This window comes from Triticum dicoccoides, chromosome 7A, assembly GCF_002162155.2.
Source record: "Triticum dicoccoides isolate Atlit2015 ecotype Zavitan chromosome 7A, WEW_v2.0, whole genome shotgun sequence".
Lineage (NCBI taxonomy): Eukaryota > Viridiplantae > Streptophyta > Magnoliopsida > Poales > Poaceae > Triticum > Triticum dicoccoides.
In genome coordinates, this window is record NC_041392.1 from 554,363,505 (window position 1) to 554,383,412 (window position 19,908).

At 48.8% G+C, this 19,908-nt stretch overlaps 1 protein-coding gene across 1 annotated transcript; it reads left to right on the forward strand.

Moving 5' to 3' along the window:
• The first annotated feature begins 394 nt into the window (after positions 1 to 394).
• LOC119331042 (acyl transferase 7-like) lies at positions 395 to 2,143 on the forward strand. The gene is made up of 2 exons (XM_037604212.1): positions 395 to 958; positions 1,109 to 2,143. The coding sequence occupies exons 1-2, from the start codon at positions 500 to 502 to the stop codon at positions 1,949 to 1,951; spliced, it is 1,302 nt and encodes a 433-aa protein (XP_037460109.1). The 5' UTR covers positions 395 to 499; the 3' UTR covers positions 1,952 to 2,143.
• The last annotated feature ends 17,765 nt before the right edge of the window (positions 2,144 to 19,908 follow it).

Sequence of the window (19,908 nt, forward strand, 5' to 3'; positions counted from 1 at the left end):
ACAGATAACACAAAATGTTGCCCAAAAAAAAACAGATAACACAAAATCACACTGTCAAAAGGCCCACCGAAACATAATATTATAAAAAAATATCTGTCCGTACTCATATAGATTAAGGAGAAAAATCAACACATATACTTCAAATTATTTTTTATCACGAGGCATATGTATGCATATGCTACCGTTGTACATGCCCTAGTATAATCAATATTCTCATGACAATTCGTAGTTCTACAATGAAATCATTTGTCTGACAGAAAAATGGCTAAATCTGATTCCTCCATCTCTCTGATCGTGCGGTAGGCAATCCTTATCATATCCAGTCATCAAGAACGCACAACGACTAGTCGTAGCGCACACACACATACAATAACTCCTTGTATAAAAAACCAACAGCGGTGGCAGCTCTCTTTCCCAGGTGAGCCAGCCAGCGAGTGCGCCACCACCACAACCCAGATCTCCGCCTCGCCGGCTGGCCACCCCCACCCCCACAACCACCATGCGGAGCACCGGCCCGGCCGCTACCGCGACGGTGACGCGGGTGGCGCAGAGGGTGGTGGCCCCGTCGGTGCCCACGCCCGGCGGCGAGCTCCCGCTCTCCTGGCTCGACCGCTACCCCACGCAGCGCGCGCTCATCGAGTCCCTCCACGTCTTCAAGGGCCGCGCCGGCGACGATGCCGCCGAGTCCCCGGTCAGGGCCATCGAGCGCGCGCTGGCCGCCGCGCTCGTGAGCTACTACCCCATCGCCGGCCGGCTCGCGCTGTCCGACGGCGGCGAGCTGGTCGTGGACTGTACCGGCGAGGGCGTGTGGTTCGTGGAGGCCACCGCGAGCTGCACCCTCGAGGAGGTGGACTACCTCGAGTACCCGCTCATGGTGCCCAAGGACGAGCTGCTGCCGCACCCCACCTACCCCGCCTCCGACCCGCTCGCCGAGGACTCCGTAATCCTTCTAGTCCAGGTAACAATTTAGCAGCAAGATTGCAGAAAAAATCCCCATTTTTGGGTCCGTCCGGCGTGCGTGCGTTCTGGAACCTTTGGTTCTTCCACCAAGTCAACGGCATGGGTAGCAATGGCGCTTAGTAATCGCTCGGCCCATTCCGCAATGCAGGTCACGCAGTTCGCCTGCGGCGGCTTCGTGGTCGGGTTCCGGTTCAGCCACGCCGTGGCGGACGGGCCCGGCGCGGCGCAGTTCATGTCGGCGATGGGCGAGATCGCGCGCGGGCGCGCGGCGCCGTCGCTGGCGCCGGCGTGGGGCCGCGAGGCGATCCCGAGCCCGCCGGCCGCGCCCGTGGGCCCGCTCCCGGTGCCGACGGAGCTCCGGCTGCAGTACCTGGCCATGGACATCTCCACCGACTACATCGACCACTTCAAGGCCCGGTTCCTGGAGGAGACGGGGCACCGGTGCAGCGCGTTCGAGGTGCTGATCGCCAAGGCGTGGCAGGCCCGCACCCGCGCCACCGGGTTCGCGAGGGGCTCCCCGGTGCACGTGTGCTTCGCCATGAACGCGCGGCCCGCGCTCCGGCCCCGCGCGCTGCCGGACGGGTTCTACGGCAACTGCTACTACATCATGCGCGTGTCGGCGGCGGCGGAGGCCGTGTCGGAGGCGCCGCTGAACGAGGTGGTCCGGCTGATCCGCGAGGGCAAGAAGCGGCTCCCGTCCGAGTTCGCGCGGTGGAGCCGCGGCGAGGCGGGCGGCGACGGCGACCCGTACCGCATCACGTCGGACTACCGGACGCTGCTGGTGTCGGACTGGTCGCGGCTGGGGTTCGCGGAGGTGGACTACGGGTGGGGCGCCCCCGTGCACGTGGTGCCGCTCACCAACCTGGACTACATCGCGACGTGCATCCTGGTGCGCCCCTCCGCGCACAAGCCCGGCGCGCGCCTCATCACCCAGTGCGTCGCCGCCGACGGCGTCGACGCCTTCCACCGCGACATGATGCGCCTCGACTGACCGGTTGGCGCCGTCGCCAACGGCCAGTAGTCGTCTGCCGGAGGGCAGAGGAGAATATTCCACCGCAACACCACGATACATACATAAAATACGTGTTGTAATGTTTGATTTATTCGATTAAATTCTTTGTTTTTTTGCCGGGATTCGACTGAATTCGCTTTGCCAGTTAAGTTAGGATTACATGTTCGTCGTCGTCGTCGTTGTTGCTTGTGGGAGGTTGTGAATGAGTGTGAGAGAGGAGCTGTGGTGATCGGGACGTCGGGTTGGCGGGGAGCCGCTGTCTCCTCCCGCCAAAGCAAATCAGGCGTAAAGCAGGTCGTTTGTCACTCGGCACCGGCTTCATCTTCATCCGTGTCGTGCAGTACGATGCGTTGCGTGCCGGTCAGGCATCGCAATCTCGGTCCGTTAATCCCCGGTAGCGTGCGTCGTGCGTGGGGTTAAAAGTTGTGCTTCGCTTTGCTTGTGGAGGTGGTCGAACACTTGAACTTGACGACGATTGGCAGGCGTGTGTGTGCTGGTTTATTCGGCGATTCGGTTCGGTGGTTGGACGAAGAAGCCCTTGCTGGTGTTCCTTCCTTCCAGAAGTGCCTGGCTGGCTGGTGCTGGTAGCATCTCTCGGCAATGTGCTGCGTGCTGTGTCTCGTTTTGTTTGGCCAAGTTCGGCACTGCCAGCTTAAACCCCGCCTTTCCGGGCGCGAGAATTGACGGGTACCCAACCCAACTGCCCTCGGACCTCCCGTCTCTGTCGGTGCGGTGCGCATGTGCCTGCTCTGCTCAACAGAGGCCGTAGGTTTGTCCACCCAACAGAAAAAAGAGAAGGAAAAACAGAGCCCGCAGGGACGCGTGCTCGCTGTTGCTTTTTCTGTGCCGTGTACTACTTGTAGCAGTGTAACGTTCGGCGACACGCGGGGCGGCGTCAGAGAAACCCGACGAACGTCCCGTAAGAGCATCTTCAGGAGGCGCTAAAAATCGTCCCTAGAGACCGAGCCCCGTGTCGCTCCCCGCGAGCGGCCCGGGCGCTAACCCTTAGCCGCCGGGCACCGCCGCCACCCATCCGCCCCTCCTCCCCCGCCGCCGCGGCGAGCGCCGCCCGGGCAAAGCCTGTGTGGTGTCGGCGGCGGCGGGCTCTTCCACTCCCGCTCGCGAGGTGGGCTGCGCGGGGCAGCTGCGCCAAGCAAAGGAGGCAGGCGCGAGGCGCTGCGGCGTGTGGCTGTGCGCGCGCCGGCGCTGCTCGGCACGCCATGGCGGAGGGGTGGCTAGCGCGCGCGCCTCTGGCGCGAGGAGGAGGCAGGTCGCGGCGTAGGATCCGTGGGCGCGCGAGGTCTCCAGCCCGCGCGGATCTGGCGTCTCGAGGGCGCTCGCTCTGGCGGGGTGACCGCGTCCGGAGGAGCGGCTTGGCTGCGCAGGGAGGCGTCGTGCTCGCGCGTCGGGGATCCGGATCTGGCGCCTGGATGCCGCCCCGTGGCTCTGGCGGCCCGGATCTGGTGTGCTGGGGCGTTGGCGGCCGGGCCCGCGCATGGGAGCTCCGCAGGCAACAGGGCTCGATCTGGTTTCTGCTGGCTGTGCGGGCGAGGTTGTGGGAGATGAATGGCACCTCGCCTGGTGTTGCATCCTTCTTCTTGGTGGTTCGGTGAGCTCGATGCTGCTTCGGGTGGGAGGCCGTGATGGTGGTGGCTGGAGGGAGAGGAATGGCCTTGCTGCGGGTGTTGCATCCTTCGTCGGGAGATGAATGGCTGGCAGGCGTTGCATCCTCGAGGAGACGAATGGCGTGGTGCTTGGTTGCATCCTTTCGATGGGAGACGAATGGCGCTGCTAGGGGTTGCATCCTCCATCCAGTGGGGGTGTGGATGCAAGGTTGGAAGCACGTCGAGCTCGTCGGGGAGGTGCGGTTAGCCGTGGAGGCAGGAATAGTGGTCGAGCTCGTCGGGGAGGTGCGGTTAGCCGTGGAGACAGGGATAGTGGTTCGATGTGTAGGCTGATCGGATCCATGGTTCGGGCTATGTAGGTGAGACTGCCAGCGAAAGTCGTGAAAGTGCGTTATATCGACTAGAGGGGGGTGAATAGGCGATTTTTACGAAATTCTTCACTGAGGAATTTGCCAGTGAGGAAATTCCTTAGCGAAGAACTACTAGCAGCGGAATAAGTACTCAAAAGTAAACATAACAGAATACAAGCATAGTCATCATGATGAAATGAAGACAGACACAGAGTACAGGAAGCGTAATCACAGGATAACACAGGACGAAGACAAACAAACTGAAGAAATTGAACTGAGGAAATTAAGAAAGTCTCCAGAAAAATTCTTCAAACACAGATATAAACAAACACACATCACAGTTATGAGGAAACGAAAGAGTTGAGGAAATAGAACCAGTAAGCTCGGTGAAGACAATGATTTGGTAGACCAGTTCCAACTGCTGTCTCAGTTGTACGTCTGATTGGAGCGGCTGAGTATTTAAACTCGAGGACACACAGTCCCGGACACCCAGTCAAGGACACTTAGTCCAAGACACCCAGTCCTTACCGTATTCTCCTTGAACTAAGGTCACACAGACCTCGTCCAATCACTCGTGGTAAGTCTTCAGGCGACTTCCAAACCTTCACAAACTTGGTCACTCGGCGATCCACAATTTCTCTTGGATGCTCTAGATCATGACGCCTAACCATCTGGAAGAAGCACACTCTTCAAAGGTAACAAGCGTCGGATCCACTCATGATCAATCTCTTCAGTGATGCTCAATCACTTGGGGTTTGTAGGTGTTTGGATTTTGGGTTTTTGGTTTTTCCTCACTGGATGATTTTCGCTCAAAGTCCTCGGAGGATGGGTTGCTCTCAAATGACAATTGTCAGTTTCTCTCGGAGTAGCCAACCAGCTAGTGGTTGTAGGGGGCGGCTATTTATAGCCTAGAGAGCAGCCCGACATGATAAGACATAGATGCATTTAAATGGTATGACCGTTAGGTGGATAGATATTTTGGGACAGCTGGCGCATAGCACAGCAACGGTCGGAATTTTGAGTAGCAAAATCCTCAGGGCTATCATGTTCCTCACTGTGTAGGCAATCCGCACTAGCGAATTCCTAACTCCTCAGTCAGGACAAATTCCTCAGAGACCAGAAGAACTTCGTCTCTGTCACTGAAGAAATTGACTGAACTGTATGAGATTTTCAATGGCTTCATTCGAAGGGATTGGTAGGTGTAGGATTTTGAGTTGAGCATCACATGGAAATTTTTCCTTAGTATTTCCTCGACCCTCTTTAACAGTACGGTGTTTCCTATGACTCAAGAAAGAGAAAAACAAAACAATGAACACGAAAGTCTTCAAGCTTCATATTTCTCGCATGAATATCAAGTCTTCACGGACACACCAATTTCTTCACTTTTGAAGTCTTCATGAAAGTCTTCAGAAATACCAAAATCTTTAGTCGAAGATATTCATTTTTAGGGGTCGATTTTTCCTGTAAATATCAAACTCCTCATAGACTTATAGACCTGTGTACACTCACACACGCATTAGTCCCTTAACCTACAAGTCTTCAATACACCAAAATCACTAAGGGGCACTAGATGCACTTACAATCTCCCCCCTTTTGGTGATTGATGACAATATAGGTTAAGTTTTCAACGGGGATAAACATATGAAGTGTAAATACTGATATTGAGGAATTTTATTGCAAGATATAGAAGAACTCCCCCTGAAGATGTGCATAGTGAGGAATTTGCTTTTGAAGCAATGCACACTTGAAGAGTTGAATCATGGAGATCTCCCCCTATATCTTGTAATTCATACACGCATTTAACATATAATATGAAGAATTTGAAATGCATGATGAAATATGGTGCCTGATGAAATTCAGCATGCGTGCAATAATATTAACGAGGAATAAGCATGCAGAATAGTGCATCAAGAGTATCAGAGCACAGTGCATCAAAAGTATCAGAGCACCATCGGGTTTAAGATTACAACTCGATCCAATAAAGTTTCAGAAGAACGAGAGTTGTAACTTAGCAAAAAAACGCCCATATAGTAGACCCGCTTGAAGACTAACTCATATTTCTCCCCCTTTGTCATCGAATGACCAAAATGATCGAAAATGAGGACTAACTCCCCTGAAGATAATCATGTTGATGAAGGAGTGCCAGCGTTGTTGGGGTCGTTGGTTGATGTAGGGCCTGCCGTAGTGTCGTCCAAATCTTCATGTTCATCAGTGTCGCGCGATGAAGAATATGAGCTGGCCACCAGAGAAGGAACTTTGACCTTCTTGAATTTCTTCGGTGGAGGTGCAGACCAGTCAAAATCTTCATTAAGACCCATGTTCTTTAGATCTTCTTCACCATACAGATGTGACAGGATTGCCCAGGTGCGACCGAAGACTTCATGGAGGTAGTAGTGGTTTTTCTTCACTGCATTGTGTGTGGCAGTCATGTTGTGAAGAAGTGAACCAAACTGACGCTTAACCCATTTGTGATTTTGATCCACCTTCTGGCGAAGACTAAGCAGAAGTTCACGGTCAGTCATCACGCGCGGAGCAGTGGCTTGAGGAGTGGACTTGGGTGCATTGGCAGAGTCATGTGTGGCAGAGTCATCATTGGTGGAATAAGATGCAGCTTTGTAAAACTGACCATCCAATGGACGAATGCCTTCATCAATTACAGCTGGTGCCTTGCCCTTTCCATCAACCGAGGAATATGTCTGCTTGAGGACTTCAATTGAGGGCAAGTAGCTGAGATGATTTCGGAAATCAGCTTCGTAGTTGAGTGAAGACCTTGTCCTGAGGAATCTCATGATCCAAGGTGCATAAGGCCTCAGCTCAAACGGAGACAGTGCAACATTGGCCATAGTCCTCATGAAGAAATCGTGATAATTGACAGGAATGCCATGAACGATATTGAATACCAGATTCTTCATGATGCCAACAATTTCCTCATCAGATGAGTCGTGGCCTTTGATAGGATTGATTGTCCTCGTAAGAATATGATAGACAGTTCTGGGCACGTACAACAATTCCTTCACGAGGAATTTGGTTCTTGGTGCTTGACCTGGCTTCAAAGGTTTCATCAGCACCTGCATGTAATGATGTGTGAGCTCAGGTTCACTGTAGATGCAGCGAGCTTCTTCAAGGGGAGGACTGAGTGGTAGAGCACGAAGCAATTCAGAGGCTGGTGCAGTGTAGTGAGTGTTTTTAGACATCCAGTCCAGCACCCATGAATTCACATCTTTAGCATCTCTGGTGATGTGCAGCGTTGCATAGAATTGAAGAATCAGTTCTTCATTCCAATCGCAGATGCCAGAGCAAAAGTTGAGCAGCCCAGCGTCGTGAAGAACACTGAGGACTGGTGCGAAGCACGGCAAAGATTCCATATCCACGTGAGGAATATGCTCATGGTAGAAAATCTTCTACTTATTGAACAGCACTGAGGAATAGAAATTGGCTTGACTAGCAGTCCAGAAACGCCTCTTCCTAATGCAAGCAGAGTTATATGGGTTGTAATCTTCGAAGAATAAGTGCTCGCCGAAGAAATCATCCGCCTTGAACTTTTGCTTGTGTGAGAATGGGTCCTTTGGCTTCGGCAGAGGAGTGTCAGTGAGTTTCATCACGACCTCAGAAATCTCAATCGCAGGTTCTTCAGGCTGAGGAATTTCTGATTCCTCCTCAGTGGCAGTCTACATCGTTGGTTGTTCAGCAGCAACAGTTTCTTCAGCACTAGTGGCTGGAATTTCCTCATGGACAGATGCAGTGGGATGAGTTTCTTCAGAGCCCATGTGAACAGTTTGTGTGGGGGACTGAGGAATTTGCTATAGAGGGGTGAACATTGGAGAGTTTAGATGCTTACTTTCCCAGAATTCATCACCGATTACGGGTGTGGAGCAGCCAATGTCCACATCTTCATCTTCCATTTCTTCAACGCCAGCCTCTTCAGCTGTGAACTGAGGCATAGGCGAGGAGATGATAGGTGTTGAAGGGATCGCATCCACTTCAATTTCTTCATCCAACGGTTCAGACGAAGCAGCAGAATGAGTTGCTTTATCAGATCCGCTGGGGATCATATATTCTTCATCAAAAGGAACAAGGTCCTTTGATGGCCTGGTTGAGATGGGAACAACATCAATCGGATGTGCAAATGAACTTGTCATAGACTTCATTTTCTTCGGAGCTAAAGAATCTGAAGCAGCTGATGCTTTCCTTTTCTTCACTGTAGCACGCTCTGCAGCCTTGGTCTTCTTGAAAGTGCGTTATATCGACTAGAGGGGGGGGGGTGAATAGGCGATTTTTATGAAAGTCTTCAAAACGTGGAAGTTTTGAAGACAAACAACAGAAATAAACCTATTACCATGCAGCGGAAGGTAGACTACACTAGGCAAACCATAGTCAAGTATTCAATGAAGTGAAAGCACAGTGACTAATAGCAGCTAGGTAGTAAGGATCAGGTAGGAAGATATTCTGAAGCCAAACAGAACACGCAATCACTCAGTGAAGACAAAAGATAGTGCAACCATACAATGACTTCACAAGGACCAACAGTAAGTAAAGGGAAGGGAAGGATGAAACCAGTGACTCGTTGAAGACAATGATTTGTTGGACCAGTTCCAGTTGCTGTGACAACTGTACGTCTGGTTAGGGCGGCTAGCTATTTAAATCTGAGGACACACAGTCCCGGACACCCAGTCCTGAACATGCAGCTCAGGACACCCAGTCCTCACCGTATTCCTCTTGAGCTAAGGTCACACAGACCTCGCCCAATCACTCAGGTAAGTCTTCAAGGTAGACTCCCAAACCTTCACAGACTTCGTTCACCGGCAATCCACAATGTCTCTTGGATGCTCAGAACGCGACGCCTAACCTGCTGGAGGATTCACAGTCCTCAAGTGTAATAAGTCTTTAGATCACACAGACAAGAAGACTTAAGTGATGCCTAACACTCTTAGGCTCTAGGTGGTTAGGGCTTTATCCTCGCAAGGAATTCTCTCTCAAAGGCTTCGAGGTGGGTTGCTCTCAAACGACAAAAGCCGTACTCTAACTCTGAGCAGCCAACCGTTTATGGTTGTAGGGGGTGGGCTATTTATAGCCACTAGGCAACCCGACCTGATTTGTCCGAAATGACCCTGGGTCACTAAGGAACTGACACGTGTTCCAACGGTCAGATTTCAAACTCACGCGGCAGCTTTACTTGGGCTATAAGCAAAGCTGACTTGTCCGACTCTGGACAAGTTTTGCTCTCATAGTCTTCACTCGAAGACATAGGTTTTGGTTAAGCATCACTTCAGTCATTCTGACTGGTTCTCTTGGACCCCACTTAACAGTACGGTGGTTCCTATGACTCAATAAAGAAGAAAAAGAACTACGAAAGATCTAAGTCTTCGAGCTCCATAGGCTTCATGCGATGTCTTCTCTTGTCATAGTCTTCAATGTGAGTATCTTCACATACCACCTTTGACATCAATGTCTTTATACAATTTTAGGGGTCATCTCTGGTAGGAAAACCGAATCAATGAGGGACTTCTACCTGTGTTATCCTGCAATTCTCACAAACACATTAGTCCCTCAACTAGGTTTGTCGTCAATACTCCAAAACCAACTAGGGGTGGCACTAGATGCACTTACAATCTCCCCCTTTTTGGTGATTGATGACAAACTAGTTGAAGTTTTCAACGGGGAATATAATATGTGAGATTGTAAAGGATAAGGAATTGTCTTCATAAGTTGCAAGGGCTCCCCCTGAAGATGTGCATATAAGTAATTTGCTTTTGGAATGCAAATGTACATGGCAGGTTGTACTTGTGGAGATCCTCTTCAACTTATGATGACAATTCATTATGCATGTGAAGGTATGTGAAGATAATGACATGCATAATGGAAAATGGACGTCTGCAAAATGATCTAAGTGCGGAATTTATCGTCGCACATGCGGAATTTATCATCGCATCACAAAGTGTCAAATAAGCAGCAGACGACCATTGAGTTTAAGTGTTACAACTCAAAGAACCAAATGTATCAAAACGAGAGTTGTAAACACGAAGCAAAATATAAAGCACCCGCCCATATGGACCCGCTTGAAGACTATCAAACTCATATGCTTCTCCCCCTTTTGTCAGTAAGGACCAAAAAGGTTTGAAGACATAGAGCATCTACTCGTTCCCATGAAGAGTAGGTGAAGCAGCAGGGTCGTCGGTGGTGTTCGGCGGTGCAGAAGAACTGGGAGCAGTGTCGAAGCATGCTGAAGAAGGTGGCGGTGAAGTGGCATCATCTTCATCCTCGATCACTCTGACATTCACAGTTGCAGCAGAGGAAGAGAACTCAGAGTCTTCAAGAGATGGAGTGCGTCGCAGCACTGCCCTTCGAGGAGGTGTGGAGTCAAACTTGAAGCATTCAGAGAAGCCATCCTCTTGAAGATCATCTTCAGAGCACATCAGCGTCAGCCCCTTCCATGTGCGTCGAGAGGTTTCATGGGCAACAAAAGCATTCTTGGTGGCAAGATTGCGAATGCGGTTGACATCCACCAAGAGGCTTTGCATTTGACGCTTCAGCCAGTCATGATGCCTATCCTATTTCTGATGAAGAGCCACCAGAAGCTCTCGGTCATTAAGAACACGAGTGCGCTTCTTGGGTCGTTGGGCAGTTGTGCTGTCGGTGACTTCAGTAAGAGCAGGATGTGGTGCACGTGTAGTTCCAGCCAAAGGATACACACGAGTGACTGCTTCAACTCCTTCAATGTTCTGAGAAAAACTTTGATGCTCCACATTCTGAAGACTTAGAGGTTCCTTGGCAGGCTCATGATAGATGGCTTCAATAGACATATCCACATCAGGCAGAAAGATCCGATGATTGCGAGCAGATGGCTGATATGAGATAGCGGAGTGAAGTTTGATCAGCCGCATTACCCATGGGGCATAGAACTTCAAGCCAAAAAGATCAGAGCCTGATGCAGCAAGTTGGCGAATGAAGAAGTCCTGTGCATTGAAGCATTTGCCATGAAGAATATAGAAGACCAAAGTCTTCATTGCACCTTCCAGCTTGGCATGTGGAGAGTGTCCTTTGATGGGTCAGAGAGTTCGCCTTATGATGTGATAAATAGTCCTTGGCAGATACTCTAGGTCTTCAACAAAGTACTCTTTGGGATATGCAGCATCTTGGGGCAATGGCTTCATCATACTGAGCATCTGACTCATGTTAGGTTCAGGCTTCTGAAAGATGCTCTCCACAGCTTCACTGTGAAGTTGACAGCCAGATTCATAGAGATCGCCAGGAGTGGGTAGACCAGTGAGCTCAATGATGTCAAAGGCTTTGGCTTCGTGATGAACGTTTCCTGTCATCCACTCCAGAACCCAAGTCTTTGGATCTCTGTTGTACCCGCGGATGTGAAGTGTGGCATAGAATTGGAGCAGCAACTCTTCATTCCAATGCTCTTGATCAGTGACGAGCGGCAGCAATTCAACCTCTTTGAAGCAATCCAGAGCTTCTTCCAGACAGGGCAGACCAGCTATTGCTTCAATGTCAAGACGCTTGTGTGGGAAGATGCGACCGTGATTGTATAGAATGCAGGAGTAATAGCTTCGCTGCGGATAGCTCCAGAACCGATCAGATGATATTCTTTCCCTTGAGTAGGGGTTCCTGGAGCTATTGAAGAATGTGTTGTCTGCTCTGAAGCCATTGACATTGAAGGATCCAGGTGCTGATGCAGGACCTGGAAAACTGGGCAATCTTGGGATTGGCTTCTGTACCTGAGGCCTGTGCTCAACATGATAGTCGAACTGAGGACCGGCAGCAGGCGCAGGAATAGAAGCAGTGGGATCAGTGGCTTCGCTGACTTCTAGTGCTTGGGTTGGTGAAGGCTCCACATTAGCTTCAGCCATGACAGCGTCAGTGGCTTCATTGGTGTTGGTGGTGGCAGCCTCAAGATTTTCAACCTCCACTTGACAAGCTGGAGGGTCGGTCACAGTCACGTTCTCCTCGAGAACAGCTTCTTGGTGGGACAGGGGAGTAGCAGCTTGTGGGGCTTCTTCTTCATCGGCTGATGCAGCCGGAATGTCTTCAGCAGCTTTAGCTTCAGACTCAGAGATTGGAGGCCTTAGTCCTTTGCGAAGCCTGCGCAACGCTGGCGACGCCTGTGGAGTTGGAGTTGGCTGGGCCTCAAAGTCTTCTTCCTCTTGTGGGCGATCAGCCCATGAAGCATCCTGAGCAATTGGCGTCAGAGGACGACCAATGCTGATGAGTTCGCTGTGCGTTAGCGCAGGCGATGATACCTGTTGGTGCTCGAGCTGAGGAAGGACTGCATCATCTTCAACATGGTCATGGTGACCAATGTCTTCAGCAGCGACAGGATCAGCTGCTGGAAAGTCTTCAGCTTCATGAGCCTTTGTGAAAGCAGGCTCATGGACAGTCAGTTGACGTTCTTGCAGTTCAGTGTCAGGGTGAACCATGGAGATGGATTCAACAATCAAGGGCTCTGTGGGAGCAGCCCGTTCCTTCTTGGTCTTCCTCTTCTTCTTGGAGGGGGCAGTAGCAGAGGCTTCATGATGTTTCCTCTTCCTGGCTTCAACCTCAGCAGTCCTCGTCTTCTTCAGCTCTGAAGCGGTTGACCGGGCCTTTGGCTTCGAGCCAGTCATGCTAGTTGGGAAGACAATGGGATCTGCTTCCTGCCTTGGTGCGTTGGGTTCGGCCACAATGGGCTTCTTCTTCTGCTTAGGAGCCATCCTGGGATCAATGCCCGGACGCCCAAGGGCCTTGCGCTTCCCAGCTTCGTTGTAGCCTTGCACACACTTCTCAGCCAGACTCTTCATGCGCTCCCGAGAACCCTGAGCTTCTGCGCGTCTCTTGAGAAAGGCTTCTTTGAGCTCGTGCAGCATAATCTTGAAGTTTTTCACCTCTTGCACGCTGAGTTTGGCCATATGCTTCTTGAACTGAGCCTTTTCATAGTCAATCTTTTGCTTCAGTTTGACGATGCGCTGAGCGAGAGCTAGCTCTGAAGCAATGGCACCATGGAAGGCGACACTGAGGCCAATGAGTAGTTGCAGATCTTCGAAGCTGATGTTTGGCGTGTCAAACCACTCATCAATGAAGTTGTGGATGATTGTCACGTCAAAGAGAGGCAGATCATTGAAGATTTATGCTTCTTCTTTGCTCTTGATGAGTTGCTCAAGAGCGTCATCTGCAAGATCTTCATCACCGGACAGATCAATGGCATCGTTGCGCAGAATGGCAGCAGCTGTCAGCTCTTGGCCGGTGTGTGGCAGAGGCATCTTGACCTTCTGGGGCTTGGAGATGCGTGACAAATCTTCAGACTGCACACTGTCTTCAGGAGGTGCAGTTACCAATGGCTTCGCTCGTGAGATTTTTGGTGCAGAGGCAGGCTTGGAAGCTTTTGGCTGCTTCAGTTTCTTTGGCTTCGGCGCTGCAGGCGCTTCATCCGAGTCAGTGTTATCTGTAGGCTCATTTACGACAGTCCCTTGAACCACTATATGGGTGATGAGACCTTCAAGGTTGTAGAAGGGCCCAAGAAGATTGGGTTCAGCTTCGCGAGTTCCATCGGCACGGGGAGCAGAGGGACCAGGGTTGAAGTCTAATCCCAAAGACTTTTTGTTTTGCTTCGCTGAGTTCTTGGCAAACTGGAAGTTGCGCTTGAACAGATTGTCGTCTCGGCACCATAGTAGCGACGATGGGTGTGCATCTGCAGGCTGTGGCCCGCGGACCATGCAGGGATAGAAGCCTTGTTCAAGGGATTCTTCTCTGGACCTGGGTTGAAGATTCTTGTATAGGATGTCTCCCCACGGTTGCTTGATGGCATTTTTCTCAGCATATTCTTGGGTCACAAACCGGTATTTGAACCATTGTTCTACCCAATATCTTCAAATCCATTGGATTCGGGTCTTGCGCTGATTATAATCCTCTTCAGGATCTGTCTTGTAAAGTTCTGAGAGGTCATCAGGCAGATCTCTTGATGTTCCGCCACGACGCTGTCTGCCTCCCTTCCTTGCAGCTTTCTCTGAAGCCATGAATTTTAACCTGAAAGGCTTCAATACGTTCAAAGGCTTCAAGGGTTTTCGTTTGCTGGACAAACAAGAACTAGCTTCGGGAGAATTTATATGATGCTGTAAGAATTCTGCAAATGAATGCAGACTATGAGAACCAAGGGATTCTCCCACGGACATGTACCTGTGACAGCATTAAGGTGTGAGGGAAGGGGAAGAGGTCATATGCATTCTCAGAAGATTTTGAAGATAAATCAGTTTAGAAGACATTGACCTCATCGTGCGAAGACATTCACTCATAGATAAGGAGTTGGTTCCAGATTTGTACGAATCCATGGATCAGTACAAGTGAGGAATCTAACTACTTTGTGAAGTACAAGTGAATGTACTAGGCATATTATGAGATGCAGTATGTAAGATATCCAACTTGTGTGAACAGAAACTGCTTGTGGTAGAAAGTGACGAAGCTATAGGATCAAAGGGGCTGTAAAAAGGAAGTTTTATTTACCACACGAAGAACTGCTAGACGGAGTGGAAGAGGAGGCCGAGCAGTTCGATCGTCCGTGCCCTAACTTGGCGACGGAGGACACCTACGGTGACGGCGGAGAGGACGATGTCCGCGGTCGGCGTGAGGACGGCGTCGGAGAGGTTGCGGTAGCGAAGCGCTTCGTCGCCGGCGTCGTCGAGAGTTAGTGGTGGCGCTAGGGTTCGTGCGAGTGTGGAAGAAGAGATAATGACTGCGGTGAGGCGTGTATTTATAGGGACAGGGGCGGCTCAGTGTTATTACACAGGTGCCCCTGGCGATTCACATCTGAGGAACACGTGGCCATCATGCAGCATGTTGGAGGTTGTTCCACGTCCCACGCTCGCCTGGATTGTCGGGTGGTCGTTCCCACTTCTCCGGGTTTCAGGTGAAGGAATGAGCATTGAAAACAGACTTAATGTTTGTCTCTGTATCTTCTGTTGACAAGGACGCAGAGAAGACATTTGACAGTTTCAATAGAATGCATATGACTTGGAGAGATGGAGTTTGAGATAGAAAGCATAGAGAGGTTAGGGTCCGATCACATTCACTTAGTTCAAAAGACTCAACATGAAGACATAGCTATAAGTGAATGTTGTAGAGGACAGAACACTAGTATATATATATATATATATATATATATATATATATATATATATATATATATATTCAACATAGAGAAGATAATCATGAAGACATGTTGAAATTTAAGCCAAACCAAATGTGAAGACATAGCAAATGTGACGCCATGAGTGAAACACTTCGAACAGAACCATTGGTGGTGGCGTTACCCACCGTCTAGGAAGTGTTAGACCCAGACACGACGCACAATTATCGTGGCGTTCCGAAGTCAAATCCCACATTAATGTATTCACACTTAGAATGTATGTCTTCATTGATTGAAGATATACTTTACTTCGTGTGTTGCACATCTAAGTCGTCAATATGCATAAGTATTAGGATGTGTGCCTGATCACAGGACATTTGAGGATTCCAGGATATTTAGCTCACACCGTAACTTGCAAAATCTCTTCTCATCCAAGGGCTTGGTGAAGATATCTGCCAATTGCTCTTCAGTGTTGACGTGTATGATATCAATATCTTCCTTCACAACATGATCTCTGAGAAAGTGATGACGAATTTCAATGTGCTTTGTCTTCGAGTGCTGAACTGGGTTGTTGGCAATCTTGATGGCGCTTTCGTTGTCGTAGTAGAGTGGCACTTGCTTCAGATGAATGCCATAGTCCTTGAGTGTTTGCTTCATCCACAGAAGCTGAGCGCAGCAAGATCCAGCAACAATGTATTCAGATTCAGCAGTGGAGAGAGATACACAGTTCTGCTTCTTTCAAGACCAACATACAAGTGATCATCCCAGAAAGTGGCATGTGCCTGATGTAGACTTGTGATCCACCTTGTCACCAGCATAATCAGCATCCGAGAATCCAACTAGATCAAACTCTGAGCCCTTTGGATACCATAATCCTAGAGTTGGGGTGTGAGCCAAATATCGAAGAATTCGCTTCACAGCTAAGTGATGCGACTCCTTTGGTGCCGCTTGGAATCGAGCACACATGCAAACACTAAGCATAATATTTGGCCTAGATGCACATAGATAAAGTAAAGAACCAATCATGGAGCGGTATACCTTTTGATCGAACTCTTTACCATTGTCGTCGGGACCCAGATGATGTTTGGCTGGCATTGGTGTCGTGAGGCCTTTGCAGTCTTGCATACCGAACTTCTTCATGCAATCTTTGAGATACTTCTCTTGAGATATGAAGATGCTGTTGTGTTGCTGTCGTATTTGAAGACCGAGGAAGAACTTCAGCTCTCCCATCATGAACATCTGATATTGCTCTTGCATCATATATCCAAACTCTTCACTGTACTTCTGATTGGTGCAGCCGAAGATGTTGTCATCCACATATATTTGGCACACAAACAATTCACCATCATATGTCTTCGTGAAGAGAGTGGGGTCGAGGGAACCAGGTATGAAGCCTTTGCTCTTCAGGAAGTATTTGAGTGTGTCATACCAAGCCCTAGGGGCTTGTTTGAGGCCATACAGTGCCTTGTTGAGCTTGTATACCATGTCAGGATGTTTTGGATCTTCAAAGCCAGGCGGTTGTGCAACATACACTTCTTCTTCAATCTTGCCATTGAGAAAGGCGCTCTTCACATCCATTTGATATAGAAGTATGTTATGATGATTTGCATAGGCTAGCAGTATGCATATGGCTTCCAGTCTAGCCACAAGAGCAAATGTTTCATCGAAGTCAATGCCTTCCACTTGAGTATATCCTTGAGCAACGAGACGAGCTTTGTTTCTAACAACTTGACCATGCTCATCTTGCTTGTTGCGGTATATACATTTGGTGCCTATTATGTTATGCTTCCGAGGATCAGGATGCTTAACCAGTTCCCACACATTATTCAGCTCAAACTATTGAAGCTCTTCTTGCATAGCTTGAATCCATTCGGTTCCATGAAGGCTTCTTCAACTTTCTTGAGTTCTGTTATTGAGACGAATGCGAAGTGCCCACAGAAATTTGCTAGCTGCCCTTGAACGAGTGAGCGGACCAGGGGCATTGATGCTATCAATTATTCTCTCAATCTACACTTCATTGGCAACACGAGGATGTACAGGGCGAAGGTTTTGCTCTTGCTGATCATTGTCATTGTTAGTGGGATTGTCTTCAGGCTGAGCATTGTCTTTAGGTTGATCAGGTGCGGAGATGATAAGTTCCTCTTCAGGTTGAGCTTCAGAGGGTATGATTTCTCCAGTTCCCATTAGCTTGATTGATTCGCTGGATGGAACTTCATCTAGCACATTTGGGAGGTGCTCTCTTTGTGAACCGTTAGTCTCATCAAACCTCACATCCACTGTTTCAACCACTTTATAATGAAAGAGATTGAAGACTCTGTAGGAGTGCGAATCCTTTCCATATCCAAGCATAAAACCCTCATGTGCTTTTGGTGCAAATTTTGAAGTGTGATGTGGATCCTTGATCTAGCACCTGGCGCCAAATACTCTGAAGTAACTGACATTTGGCTTCTTGCCAGTAAGGAGCTCATAAGATGTCTTGTTCAGAAGCTTGTGAAGATAAACACGATTGATTGTATGGCATGAAGTATCAATGGCTTCAGGCCAGAATTTTCTTGGAGTCTTGTATTCATCTAGCATCGTTCGGGCCATCTCAATGAGTGTTTTGTTCTTGCATTTAACGACGCCATTTTGCTGTGGCGTGTACGGAGCTGAGAATTCATGTGTGATGCCCAAAGTATCAAGATATGTATCAAGGCCAGTGTTCTTGAATTCAGTGCCATTGTCACTTCTGATGTGCTTTATCTTGGCGCCATAGTTGTTCATTGCTCGATTGGCGAAGCGTCTGAAGACATCCTGCACTTCAGTCTTGTAGAGGATTATGTGCACCCAAGTATATCTAGAGTAATCATCAACAATGACAAAGCCATAGAGACAAGCAGTAGTAGTAAGAGTTGAGTAATGAGTGGGACCGAAAAGATCCTTGTGGAGCAGTTCGAAGGATCGAGTGGTTGTCATGATTGTCTTCGAGGGATGTTTGGCCCTCGTCATTTTTCCTGCTTCACAGGCACCGCATAAGTGATCTTTCTTGAACTTGACGCCCTCGATGCCTATGACATGCTTCTTCTTTGCAAGGGTGTGGAGGTTCCTCTTGCCAGCATGCCCTAGCCTCCGATGCCAGATCCAGCATTCTGAAGCTTTTGCTAGAAGACATACGGCAAGCTGTGGTCCTGCTGAGAAATCTACCACGTACAAATCATATTTCCGATACCCTTCAAACACTAGAGACTTGTCAGATTCCATTAGAACAAGGCAGCGATATTTTCCAAACATTACGATCATGTTCAAATCACAAAGCATTGAGACAGACATTAAGTTGAAGCCAAGGGATTCAACAAGCATGACTTTATCCATGTGTTGATCCTTTGAGATTGCAACTCTACCTAGACCCAGTACCTTACTTTTACCAGTGTCAGCAAATGTGATGTGACTCTTGTCGGATGGACGTAGGATTGAGTCCATAAGAAGGCTTCTTTTGCCAGTCATGTGATTGGTACACCCACTATCAATAATCCATTCTGAAGACGCTGGTGTCGTACCCTACAGTGCAGTTAGGGGGATAGGCTTCACGAAGAGAATTGTGAAGCAAAAACATTTGACAAACCAGTGGGTTATGAAAGCTTAGATCCAGATTAGGACTAATAGGGAGAGTAGCAAGCGATTCAGGAACGAAGTACATAGTAAGACCATTCGGGCATTTGATCTTGCGCCCTACAAGATGTTTAGGTCCCCAGCAATAGCGTCAGACGATTTTGGTTTTCTGCAGGAGACCTTTGCCTGCAAAAGAGAGTTAAGCTTTCTTAGCCACCCACATCTTCAAGGGTGGCTTAGAAGCAATAAGTCTAAGTGCAGCATCTGAGAACTTTGGCTTTGGAGCCCTAGCAAACAGTCTTGTAGGTGGACAATAGTACTCATAGGAATAAGCAGAATAGTTCTTGGTCTTCTGAACATGGCGGTTTGATGAACCGCGCTCATATTCATAGGCCCGAGTATGGTTTCCCTACAAAACATTTGTGTTAGTGCGACTCAGGTGAGTCCTCTGTCTGTATGAAGCCTTTGGACCGTATGAAGCCTGTGGTCTGGGGTTTGTCTTCTTCACGTGTGGTGTCATGATGACATTCACAGGAAGATTCTCCAAACACTTTTTCGGAACCCAGATCTTCTTCATAGGCGGTCCATTCCTGCAGTTAGTACCAATGTACCTGGCAAACACTTCACCTTTCTAATTCTTAAACAGTTTATAGTTTGCATCAAAGGATTCATCAATCACAATGGGGTTAGCACAAGTGAAGCCAGATAGAGTGGATGGATCTGCTGAAGATTCCTTTGCAGCAACCCATGTGGTTTTGGGGTACTGCTCAGGTTTCCAGTAAGAGCCATCAGCATTCATTTTCCTTACGAACCCAACACCCTCTTTCCTCGGGTTTCGGTTCAAGATCTGCTTTTTGAGGACATCACATAGTGTCTGATGCCCTTTAAGACTTTTGTACATCCCTGTTTCAAGCAATGTCTTCAACCTAGCATTCTCATCAGCAGTAGCAGTGGTATCCTCAGTAGAGGGGTTAGTTTCTTCATCAACAGTTGAAGATGTTGCAACAGTAGCAACAGTAGAACATTCAGCAACAGAAGTTGTATTATCACGCTCAATGCATTTAAGACATGGTGGTTCAAATCCTTCCTGAGCGGAACTGATCTGTTTGGCGCGAAGTGACTCATTTTCCTTTTGAAGATCTTCATGAGCCGCTCTCAATTTCTCAAGATCTTGCTTCCTTTGAAGATAATCATAAGAAAGCTTTTCATGAGTTGTTGAGAGTGTTTCATGACGACTTTTAAGTTCCTCATACTTAACGTGAAGATTTTTTA